Below are 12049 nucleotides of genomic sequence, written 5' to 3'. Positions count from 1 at the left end.
GAGATTTAGGTAGGTCTTGCATCCACCAGTATGAATGCTAAGCCATGCACTTGGTATAGACTGGTACCGTTGTTGCTTGTCACAGCGGGACTCTGATTGTGGTCACAAAATCAATCCGTCTCCTAAGAAGACCGTGGGATTAAGAGTTACAGACAGATGCTCACGTGAAACCCCAAGGACTTAACTGTACATCTCGGGTTGTTCTTCCCATGATATTGATATCGTTAGTGTAGGCCAGTAGTTGGGTGGACTTGAAGAGGATGGTGCCTCTCGCATTTACATCTGCATTGTGAATGACTTTCTCCAGGATCAGTTTGAAGAGGACGCATGATAGGGCATCCCCTTGTCTTAGACCGTTGTTGATGTTGAATGGTCTCGAGAGTGATCCTGCATTTGTAGTATCCCAATTAGCAATTCGATACTGTGTGCATGCCGAACTCTAGAGGTGAATTTCGTAGGTTCCGATTGGTATTATGTGAAACAAAACCTTATTAAAATCGATTCAATTACTGTCTGTCTGTCACACTCGATTTATTCGGAAATGGCTGAATCTATTGTCACGAAATTTAGTAAGAAGGTGTGCTCTGTGAATTCCTTTAAATATAGCAAGTGGCGCAGCTTTCTGTTGAGTTTAAGGACGGCTAAGCATCTATACGAAAAGAGGGTGTAATATTTTTTTCGCAGAATATGGTCACGTGGGGTATAAAACAAAAGGGTATAGTGTTGATATAATTGCATGTTGCAATCACTCAGAGGAGTAACACTCGTAGGCGCTTTGCAGACTCCAAGAGCAGCGTTAACCGTTCCATCGGTCTGAGAGATGGCAGAAGATATCAAAGGCAATTGAGTTCTGATCAGAACTGGTTTTTCCATTTCAAACAGTCTTTTATACAATATTTTCATGACGTTACAAGTATCTAAACTAGTCTCATTTTAATATCGGGGGACGTAGGGAAGTGAAGGCTCAAAATATGACGCCAAAAAACTGTAACAGGTTTTGTTCTCAGAACCTATTCAATCGAGAAATCGGAAAAAAATCGCACCAAGATTCATTCCATTCCGAAATCTGCCCAAATAAAGTTAATAAGAATATAGTAACTGCAAGAACAAGAAGACGCCGGAAGCTCGGTTCAGGTATGAAAGGTTTTGTTTGTTTCTTATGTAAGTATATTTAAGTGCAGAACGCATGCATGTGAAACTACTCACTGTAGTGTAATGTTGATATTTAGTATTTCGGGTTGCAGTAAATTTACACGGGAATGACAAATATAAACTATTATAACCTTATCAGTAATAGTACGATTTTGATCAAACTCGGGGATATAATGCTGTTTCCGACTTGTATACGGTATGTTATGTTGTTATGTATGATTATAATATGCAGTGGATGGGTCACTGTCGAAACTAATCTTATTTCTGACAGTTAAATATTGGGAGGTAGCGACTCAAAATGTGAACCCAACCGACAAATCTAAAAAACATCACAGTGAAATCTAGGTTTTAAATTTCCAATATTTGTCCAAATAAAGTTCATAATAGCAAACCCTATTTTAGAAACTTACGCGAAAATCTCCCTTAAATTGATTCTATGAGTACAAAATTTGCTATCAGGTTAAGTGATAATATAAGATAATTCTGAAAAGTTTAAAGAATATCGAACTATTATCAACAAAGTCATTGAAGGTCAAAGTTTTGTATTTCACGTGGCTCACTCGTCGGTCATCTTAGGAGAGTGAATTCCACTGCTTGGTGTAGCTAACATTGCAATTGTCACCCCTCCTTGAAGTGTGATCTATCTATTGCCACTTTCGCCTTCCGATCACAGTGCGTATGAGTGCCAGGTCTGTGCGTCATTCAAGTTTGTCGATTGAGATAGTGTCAGAGCAGCGTACTCCGATGATACCACGCGGACAGGTGTTGACGAAGGCTTCGGGCTTTTGAGTTACAATGGGGTTTACTTTTCATGTACTACTCCCATATAGCAACACAGAAAGAATACTAGCACGAACAGTCTCAAATTGATCTTGGTGTTGAAATAACTGCATTTACAGATTTTAGACAAGGCAGCGAATGTGGATCGATCGCTGTTAATACGTTGGGTAACATCCAATCGGCAGAAACCATGCTTCCTAGAAATGCAAATTTACCGATGCCTTTGATGTTCTACCCATTAATGCAGACAGGGAGAGGGCGTATCAGTCCGATCACACTAAGGACCTTGGTTTTGTTGGTGTTTATGTTCAGTTCAAATATACTTGCCTCTCTCTCCAGATCCAAAGCCATTTGGCCAAGGTCCATGACCCGGTGAGAGAGCAAACAGATGTCATCAGCGTAGTCGAGGTATTTGAGGAAAAATACTATCATCTATTGAATTCCTCTCCCTCCTTTGGATAAGGCAACATGGAGAACATCACTGATAACAAGAAAAAATAATATCGGTGACTGGATGCAATTCTGGTGGACTCCACTTTGGACCTCAAAATCTTCCGAGATTTTATCTCGGTGCAGCATGTGACACTTGGCGCCATCATACAATATGTCGCTCTGATAATAGCTATTAGTTTCTCTGGAATGTCCCTCCTGCGTAGACTACTCCAGATACATTCTGTTCATGCTATCGAAAGTTTTCTCGAAAGCGATGCAGTGAAGATCTAAACTCCGCGCATTGTTCTACATGATCCGTGCTATATTGGTGTGGTCAATGCAGGAGGATTCCGAGCAGAAGCCAACCTGCTTTTTGTCGATCAAGCTTTCGAGATGGTCTTTGATGCGTTCCAGGATTATCTTAGCTATTATCTTTTTCAACGACAGGGAGCACGTAGATACCTTACTAATTGCCACACTTTCTTCCGAATCTTAACGATCATTCCCTTCTTCCACTCTCTGGAAAAGGTCTCGATTGCCCAAGATTTCCGTATGAGAGAAAGTAGTAGATCTGCAGCAACTACGAACGCAGCGTTCGGGACTATATTCCCCTTCCCTGACGAGCGCCATAGCAAATTCTCTCTTGTTTCGGCGTACACTACGCTGAACTTCCCGGGATTTCGCCCGATATCGGAGTTCGAGCGCATCGTACCCACCATCATTCACAGTGATCAATAGAGCCTTCAACCTCTTTCGTTTATTGATCCGCTTTCACGATTCCTCATTCAGATATTATGATGTCCCTTCGGGACGAGGCCCAATGCTCATTGATATTGTCAGGCGGGTTATTCAGTGTATCTGCCTTCCGATCAGCAAGATAGCTCTTCAATTATTGAGCGACAGCTGGGTTATACAAACGGTCGATGTTGAACTTGGGGGGTCGCAGCTCCTCAGCCTCACAGTAAATAACGGACGCAACACGCAGGCGAAACTCTGCTTGAGTGGCTAAAGCGATCCGACCGGGAGCTGTCAACATATCTGTAAGAATTTTAGAATAGGGGGGAGGGATGAAATAGAAAATTATTTATTTGGTATATGAGGATAATGTGGAGATGTACAGATGTATATTCCAGTAAAAAGGTTAGGAAGACCATCGGGACCGAACCTAACCCAAGGTTGCCGATGTGTTACTCGACTAAGAAAGGGGTGAGGAGACGTAATGCAGAAACTACGGAGTAGGCAGTCCGTGGAGAGAAGTTATATAATTATAGAGTAGGTTTCACCGTAATTGAGGCGAGTTATAATACGCACTCGCTAAATATTCTTTTCTAAACTTCGATATCAGTGACTTTACTGAAGTTCGCAGGGCTTGAAAGTGGACAAAATCAATGTGGTTTCCGAAACCCTTTTATTTTTTTCTTGCCATTAGTGGTAAACCAGAAGAGTGTAGGAAATATTGAAAGAAAGCTCGTAACAAGAAGACGGATTAAACAGAAACAGGAGGTTTTGGCCCCTTGTTAAGGCAATGAGGATGAGATTTCAGCAAAACTGGCCTTTTGGAAGTTAAACCAATCAGGTTTGTTTACAAAATGTAGTCACAATATTGAATTCAAGTGCAGGAGTGACGTAAAAAGGAGCATCTGGAGATCATGAGAAGCAACGGGCAAGCGGAATAAAGAGGGTAAGATTCTGGATTCTGATGAGATTGAGCTGGTTTACGATGGAATGGAAGAGGTAATATATACAGAAGCTAATAATGCTTTGGGGTTACACAGTCGTAATCGAAAGAAGAGAAGGAAAAACATGTGTTTACGGCGGATAGCGACGATTAGAGCACTCTCACCAGTTGCTCTACCTAAAGCGACGCAGTCTCCGCCACAGCGATAGAGAAAGTAACCTTCGGAGAGGTCCGAATTGAAAATCTTATAATTCAGTTAGGTTCGAGAAGTACAGATGGCATGGTACTGGATAGGCAGGGTAGATAGATTAAAGGACGGTAGCTTCTCTTTAAACCACTTACATTTTGGCAAAAAAGGTAAAAAGGGTTATCGAAATTTTTTCGCCCTTTGTTTTTTTGGTTGATAATAACTTCCTGCGAGCGCAATGCTGACCACATTGCCTCCTACAGGCTATCCTGCAGCGTATCATTACGGTCTTGAATGAAGTGCTCTAATACACTTCAAGGCCCTAATCCAATATGGATTGTTGCGCCAAACATCATCATCAATAACTACTTGCAATGATGTTGACATTGCGGGGATAGTTAACTTTGAAGGAAGCTATTATATTGCCGGCCTCGTCGACCTCCGCCAGTTGCATGCACAAGAGAGGGTCGGAAGAACGGCTAATTTTGCTTTTGGTGTAGCCAAGAGTATCATCAGTAGCAATAGCGGGTCGCTGCAATGCATAAAGCTTTGTTTGAATGCGCCGCTGAATTGGCAGCAGCATTTTGCGTTACCCTAGAACAGTATGTACAGAGTAGACAAGGGCGGAAGATGGCGGCTAGTATCTGTGGATGAGATGCTGATATTCACCCTGCAATATGTGGATTTTATATGGACGGGAGCAGTGATCAACGTTTTGAACCAGAGGAGAGCCAAGGTATACCGCTGAGAGTGTGTGGAGCGTTTAGGACAGCATTTGCCAAGACAGTGAATGTCATCTCGGGAATGATCCCTAGCGAACAATATATACTATCTCTGTTCGCAGTCACTGAAAACTTTCCAAAAGCCACTGAAAGAAATTCCACAGGAGATGGCATTAACGGTCAGAAAATTCTGAAAAAAGGTCGCTGCACTGTATTGAGAGCTGGGTTAACCAAAGGATGGAGAATTGAATTAACAAATAACAGTTTCTTATGCTGGTTATATTGTATTAGTATTGTTTTGGGTTGGACGAGTCTCTTGACTGCTTCCAGTAGCGAATAGCAATACGAAGCAACAATCAAGGGCACGGAGAATATTATGCTCCATTTTCCGAGTTTTGGGAACGAGAGGAGGAGGTTTTGGTTTTGCTTGGTAAATCTCAGGTTAAGGTTTTATCAACGCTAAGCTTTAGCTTCCTAATGAGCCTTTCCTATTAAGCGGATTGACTCCCTACCACGGAAAAGTAAGTAACCGGCGGAGGCGATTGTATAATAATATTCTTGGATGTACATCTCAAGTGAAACAGATGATACTGAATTCGAGTTGCGGAAATAGAGGCATCTAAAGTATTTTGTAGTTGATGCTCCATATTACCCGATCATTTTTATTGTAATAACCAGTTCAAGTATTGCCTTCATACGTGTTTCTAATGAAGGCCTCTCAGTCGAATTATACATTTTGTGAAGCATATTCTCTTTACTCCGTAACTTTTTGCAGGAATGCGCTCCTTTCGGACGTCTATTTCGACTTATTTGTGCACTATCTAATTGCAATGACTAATTGAAGCAAGCCGGAGTCGATTTGGAGGGGAAAGCTATCTCAAAATCCTAAAAACGCTAGAACGATTGTACCAGTTTTTGGAAACTGCCACTACTTGCCTTCGTGTGAATGACGATTCTTTCTATACTTTGACAAGCGGGTGCTGATTTTTTCACTTTTGTTGTGAGAAAGAGGTTGGTAATCTTTGGATATTTAGTTGGAAACGAAGGAGTGTACCGAGGTACTATTCCCGGCCGTCCTCAAAACTTTGCATTTGATTAGTTTTCTGAATCTAAGCAAAGAAGACAAGCGTCGGGTTGAGGAAACTTAGAGAACGTGTATTAGATTGGAAGCGGAAGATTGTAACGAGGTGTTCTGTGATTTCCGAATATTTCGCTGTTTCTCACTTTTAGTATCATACATGGAATTAGAAATGTTCGCGTTTTAATCCTCATGATGATCGAAGGAACGATTTTTAAGGTTTTGTGTGAAACAAAACCTTACCAAAATCTGTTCAATGTCTGTTTGCCCGCCTGTTCGTCTATCCGTGTGCCACACCCGATCTACTGGGAAACGGCTAAACCGATTGTCACAAAATTTGGTGAGAACATGTGGTCTGTGTGGCCCTTTATATGCAGCGAGTGGCGAGTGAAGGGGGCTCCCCATAATTGCGAAAGGGGCTGCAATTTTTTTTTCTCAGAATATGGTCATGTGGGGTATCATATGAAAGGGTTCGTTTATTACTTTTCGAAACTGATCTTATTTCTGATATTAGGTGGAACATAGGGGAGATATCGTTTAAAATGTGCACCCCAAAAATTGAAACAGGTCTCATTCTTAGGACCTATCCAACCAAAAAATTTATATATAAAAATCTATATGAAATCTAGGCCTAAAAATAAATCCCGTTTGGATATCTTTACAAATAGAGTTAATAATAGTATATTTTAATATTTTCGAAATTTACCTGAACTCCCCTTAAGTTCATCCTAGAAGTTTGAAATTTGGCACGATTAGAAGTAATAACACAATGCACAATTTTGGAAAGTTTAACAAAAATCCAACTATTATTACCAAGTTATAGAAGGTCAAAGTTGTGTATTTCACGTGATTTTATCGTACTCTAAAATGTGAACGTCATCATCATATAAAGTGTACTCATTTGAACGGCGGAGTTGAAGTTTGGATATACATATGTATATCAAGGAATATTTTGAATTTATAGTATATGCAAATGGGAAAGCGTGAATAGGAAATTTCTTACACAAGATGAACACAAAACCTTTATATCCAAAGAGTTTAGCTTCCGATATTCCGACTTATTTTTTTTTAATGGTAGGTAGAAAGCTTCAAAAGCTATCGTTGACTTCTGCCGTACAGTTATGTGGTACTTTTACCAACTAAAACTACCTCCTTCTCTATCCACTCTCTCCGTCGGACTGCCATATGACATTACGCCGCAGGGCTGGATAAGTATTTACCTGTTTTTCATTATGGTGCTCATCATCCTCTCTTTCTTCCTTCTAAACTCCACTTGGCGTAGTATTCCCTTCTTTACTGCTTGCTTCACCGCTTTCCCTGCCTGAACCGAATTCAACATATTGTCTACGACATTTTCCGCTGATAAGTGTATATTGGCTGGGCAGGGGAAGAGTACATGCTCCGCGTCCTCCGTTACGTACTCGCAAATCGGGCAGTACGGAGAATCAACATCATCAAATCTGTAGAGGTATCCTCGATAACCACCATGTCCGCCTAGAAAATGTGTGAAGTCCACGTTATCATGCCTCCGTTTAGTCTAGCTTCCGGCTTTCAATCTGTGAGTCCAGCGTAACTTCTTGCTCTCGCCCCATAGTTTCTGTCATTCTACCAGTGATAGATCCTCCGCTGACTGACGTCGAGCGGCACTAGTTTTACCAGTTTCGTGAATCTGTAGAGCTTCAATCGCCAAGATATTACTGGCATCATTCCAGCTTTTATACATGCTGCGTTGTCGGATGCCATTCAGTCAGCGCAGCATGTTCGGAAGACACTAAGTCGATAAGCCGCTGATATTTTTATTCTATTGATGATATTACCTAGTACTATTACCTAGTCCACAAGGGTGCTGCGTACAAAAACACCGAAGTAACCACTTTTGAGATGAGTTGTCGATGGCAGCAACGGTAGCATTCTAGCGATCAACGAGCTAATCTTAGTCGCCTTCGGATTACCCGGAGATATTTGAGGGCAAGCTGGGAGGGTATAATTTGATGTCCGGCTTTAATCTTTCTAGACGTATTCTATCTGCAACTAGTAATCAGTACCAATTCTGTTTTGTGCTCTACGAGTGATAGTTTAGTATTTTCCAACCATGACTTTACCTGCTATATTGCTTCGTTGGTGTATATTTCGACTTCCTCAACGTGGCTTGCTAAGATTGCAATTCCAATATCATCTGCGAAACCACTGAAGGTGACACCGCCAGAGAGGCGCAATGTTATCACTTTATTATAGATTATATTCCACAATAAATGGACGAGGACTGATCCTTGTGGTACATCACAGGTTCGGTATTCTTTAGGGCCCTCATGTGAATCGCAACAAAGCCACTTTTCTATCAAAAACTTGAGAACAATACGTATAAGTATGCCGTGGCACCCAGCCTGGCAAGTGCCTCAATGATTTCTTTCCACCTCACCGAGTTGAAGAGGTTTTTAACGTCGGGAGATACCATCGCATAACATTTGTTTCCTTCAATGGCCGATTTCGCCAGCTCTCTCTCCAAACTCACCGCACTGATTGTTGATGTCGCTTTCCGGAATCCAAACTACCTTCTTTTCCCATGATTGGCGGTTTATTTGGCTTCGAGATGAGTATCAATTTTTTCTTCTTCCAATGTTGAGGCAAGATGCCCTCTCTTAAGCATGCAGTAAATACTTGCGAGAAAGTATTTGGTACTACCCCTATTGCCAATTTGATAGCTATGTTCGGTTTGCCATCTAAGCGGCTTCTGATACCTCTTTGTCGCTTATTCCTGGCACTTTCTCGGGGTTGATTTGAACGTTCGGAAAGTCATCGTTGATATTCTGAGAAAAAAAAAACGTTGATCACGTCGTTCGGCATCTTGGGACATGTAATCGGTGAGCAACGTTTTTCGTTGATTGATGCCATAACTGTCTTGATTGCGCTTCCCCAAGGGTCAGAGTCAGCTGTCTGAAATGCAAAGATTAGATTGACTCGAATTTCGCCGTGACTTCATCAGCGTCTTCTCTCTTTGTGGGGAAGAAAGAATAGATGAGCGTACAGCATTTGGGTCACAATCAGGCGCTGAATCTGGTCATCCCCAATAGTGTATTCTCATCTCATCCTCGGATTCTACACAAGGAAGAGCTGATTTTCATATTTTGTGTTTTGATTTTTGCTCGTTGTAATCTCCGATTTTACGATCGGAAGTGACTCCCCTTTTTACTAGAGTACATTGTAAATCATTATGGAGTTTTGGTGGTATTTGGCCGTCAGGTTTTGGGATAGCTCTCCCTTTTAGGTGGACTTGGCCAACCAGGATGGTCTTTAACCATCGCCTAGTTCCAATTATTCATTTGTCAATGATAAAAACTGTTCTTGTCTGTTAATCGAGCTTATTTAATACCAGCCCCTATTCGGGGATAGATGTAGGCCGGCCCCACTTTCTATAAAGAATACCGGCATAAGCAATATTTTCATTTTGGTTGCCATTTACCTTTGGTGTTTGTTTCCTCTTGGTGTTTTGTTGGTGCTTTAATCGTTCCTTCTTTATAGTTCTACTTTTTGCCAGCGGTTTCTCTTTTTCTAACATGAAAAGTAACTAGTATATCTGCTTTGGATGTGTAAACTTTCTACTTGTCGATTGAGTGTTTCCTCTTCTGTAGAGTCTTAATATGTACAAGGTTGATATTCAGATATCCTTGTGGCTGGATCTATGGCTCGCTGGTTGAATTATTTGCTTCCTAAAGGAAGCAAACAGTGCACTTGGCCGTGCTCCTCCTTCCTTCTTGCCCATCCAACCAAGTATCAATTTTTACCCTTCTATTGCCTCTTTTCTCGTCAAATTCAATCTCGGCTAATCTTTACTGATATGTTACGGCTGCAGTGCAGGTTTCCATTGTTGTTTTAAATGGGATTCATTTCTACTATTATGTTTGTAATCATATGATCGGATTCCTGAAGCAATTACGAACTACTTTATTGGACACCCTAAAACGATTTTTGGGAGACGTTATTTTACACCAAATTCTGCAATAGTTCAGTTTCACCATTGCAGTGTAAATTTGTAATAAAAATGCAGCGTCAGCAGCAGTGTTGCATCAAAGATATCTCAGCAGACTACGCCTAATTTGATATTTCCTCATCTGAATTGGGTGCGAGACTATGAATTGGCCGTAAGTGAGGAAGCTCTCACTGATCACCTGCAGACCAGCCAGCCCAACAGTGGAAGCAACATGTTGCCGGGGAATAACATCGAAATTATTAGATGAAGATCGTGAAGATGGAGCATTTCGCAAGAAGCCACCGGTGTGCCAATAGTTTGCTGAGATACACAATGATCAGTGTTGATGGTGCTTGCTGAGCACTCCTCAGACGGTAAGACGACGCTGGTAGCAGTTTAGAATTATGTAATTGTAATCAGTGAACAAGTTGCGAACTTGGCACTGCGGCGTGGTGGTTACCCGCAAATATGCTGAAATATCACACCCTCTATGGATATGTGATAAGTGGGTTTCAGTAACCTTTTAAATATTTAAGAAGGTAATTAGGATGGAACTTTGTTAGTCTCATTTGGTAGTTTGTGATGTTTTAATTAGATGTGAAGGTCACTGATAAGATTGCACTGTACAATGATGAAGATCTCTTTGTAAATACCCAGAACTCCTTACAACATTCGAGTGCTTTTAGGATCCCTAGAATTTGTAGAATGGTTCTTCCTTCAAAAAAGGAACCACCGGATCCGTTCGTACATAGTTTCTTAGTTTCATTCTCAATCACTAAGTGAACTTGTACCATTGTCTGTCTGCAGAGGTGCCTACTATCTAGCCATGTCTGAAGACGCATTGTGCACACCTAGGCCGTCGCTTGGCAGTCGAGGTGGGAAATTAAAACTCAAGATCAGTGCTATAACACGATCATTTAAGATTTATGTAGTTGCAGTCGTTGAAAGATAACCAAGTCGTCCGGTGGCACGTTACAGTACGGTTCGACCGATCGCATTGTTCGGATAGTGCAAATTTAGTTATGCAAGTGCTCTTGGCGTTATGATTCAGCGATTCTTAATAATTGTGTCCGTTACTTCCTATGTGATTTTGAATTTTGATGTGATTTTGGGCGCGACAACCTATAATGGCGAAGTCGGTGTTGATCTTATCAGTCAGATCCTTGCATCATCGGGTTATACCCATGAGCGACATGAAGTAGTGACTAGTGATGGTTATATTATAACAGTGCATCGAATCCCTCCGAAGAATACGACATTTAATGCAGAACCTGCTGTGCTAATGCATGGCATCATTGGATCAGGAGCGGATTTTATCCTTCCTGGACGAAATCGCGGCCTGGGCAATATTCTGCATGATCAAGGATATGATGTTTGGCTTCCTAGTTGTCGTGGCACAACATGGTCGAAAAGGCATCGGAATTTAAGTGTGACTTCTCCAGAATACTGGGATTTTTCATGGCATGAAATAGGAGTTTACGATGTTGCAGCTATCTTAGACTTTGTTACCAATTACACAGGGGCTGAAAAAGTTCATTACACGTCTCATTCCCAAGGGAGTACGGTGTTGATGGTTCTGCTATCAGAGAGACCAGAATATAATAGTAAAATAGCATCAGCAAACCTGTTAGCTCCTATTGCCTTTCTAAAAAATCTGAATAGTCCGATTCTGAGATTTGTATCTTCGAAAACGGACGAACTGGAGGTGATACATGGAAGATTAAGCTGAAAATGCACAGAACAAAATACAGTGAAATTGTTTTTAGGTTCTGCTAAGCAACTTGGGAATCTACGAATTACTGGGAACTTCAGCATTGAATCAAATCGTCGCCCGGTTGTTCTGCGATTCAGGATCTCCTTCACAGGATTTGTGCATATTGTTAATGTATACAGTGGTTGGATTTAGTGGTCACAATATTGACAGGGTATGTTTTGTTAATACCTTTATTTTGAAAATATGCGCAGTCATATGTATGAGGCATAGGTGTGGTGTGTCTGTTTGCTTAGTGAATGACAATATTGTGAGCAAGGCTTCGTATATTCTGAATATTAA

The 12049-nt window shown here is 41.2% G+C and overlaps 1 protein-coding gene across 1 annotated transcript in view; it reads left to right on the top strand.

Moving 5' to 3' along the window:
* Positions 1-10857: 10857 nt before the first annotated feature.
* The window catches only part of LOC119654864 (lipase 3), a 41199-nt gene continuing 40007 nt past the window's right edge, over positions 10858-12049 (top strand). Inside the window, exons 1-2 of the mRNA XM_038060453.1 lie at positions 10858-11701; positions 11763-11921. Of these exons, the coding sequence (XP_037916381.1) occupies positions 11039-11701; positions 11763-11921 (822 nt within the window). The 5' untranslated portion in view covers positions 10858-11038. The remainder of the gene's footprint in view (positions 11702-11762; positions 11922-12049) is intronic.

Source organism: Hermetia illucens, chromosome 4 (assembly GCF_905115235.1).
Source record: "Hermetia illucens chromosome 4, iHerIll2.2.curated.20191125, whole genome shotgun sequence".
Lineage (NCBI taxonomy): Eukaryota > Metazoa > Arthropoda > Insecta > Diptera > Stratiomyidae > Hermetia > Hermetia illucens.
The sequence above is the reverse complement of the archived record's forward strand: the minus strand, read 5'-3'. Positions and strand labels throughout refer to the sequence as shown.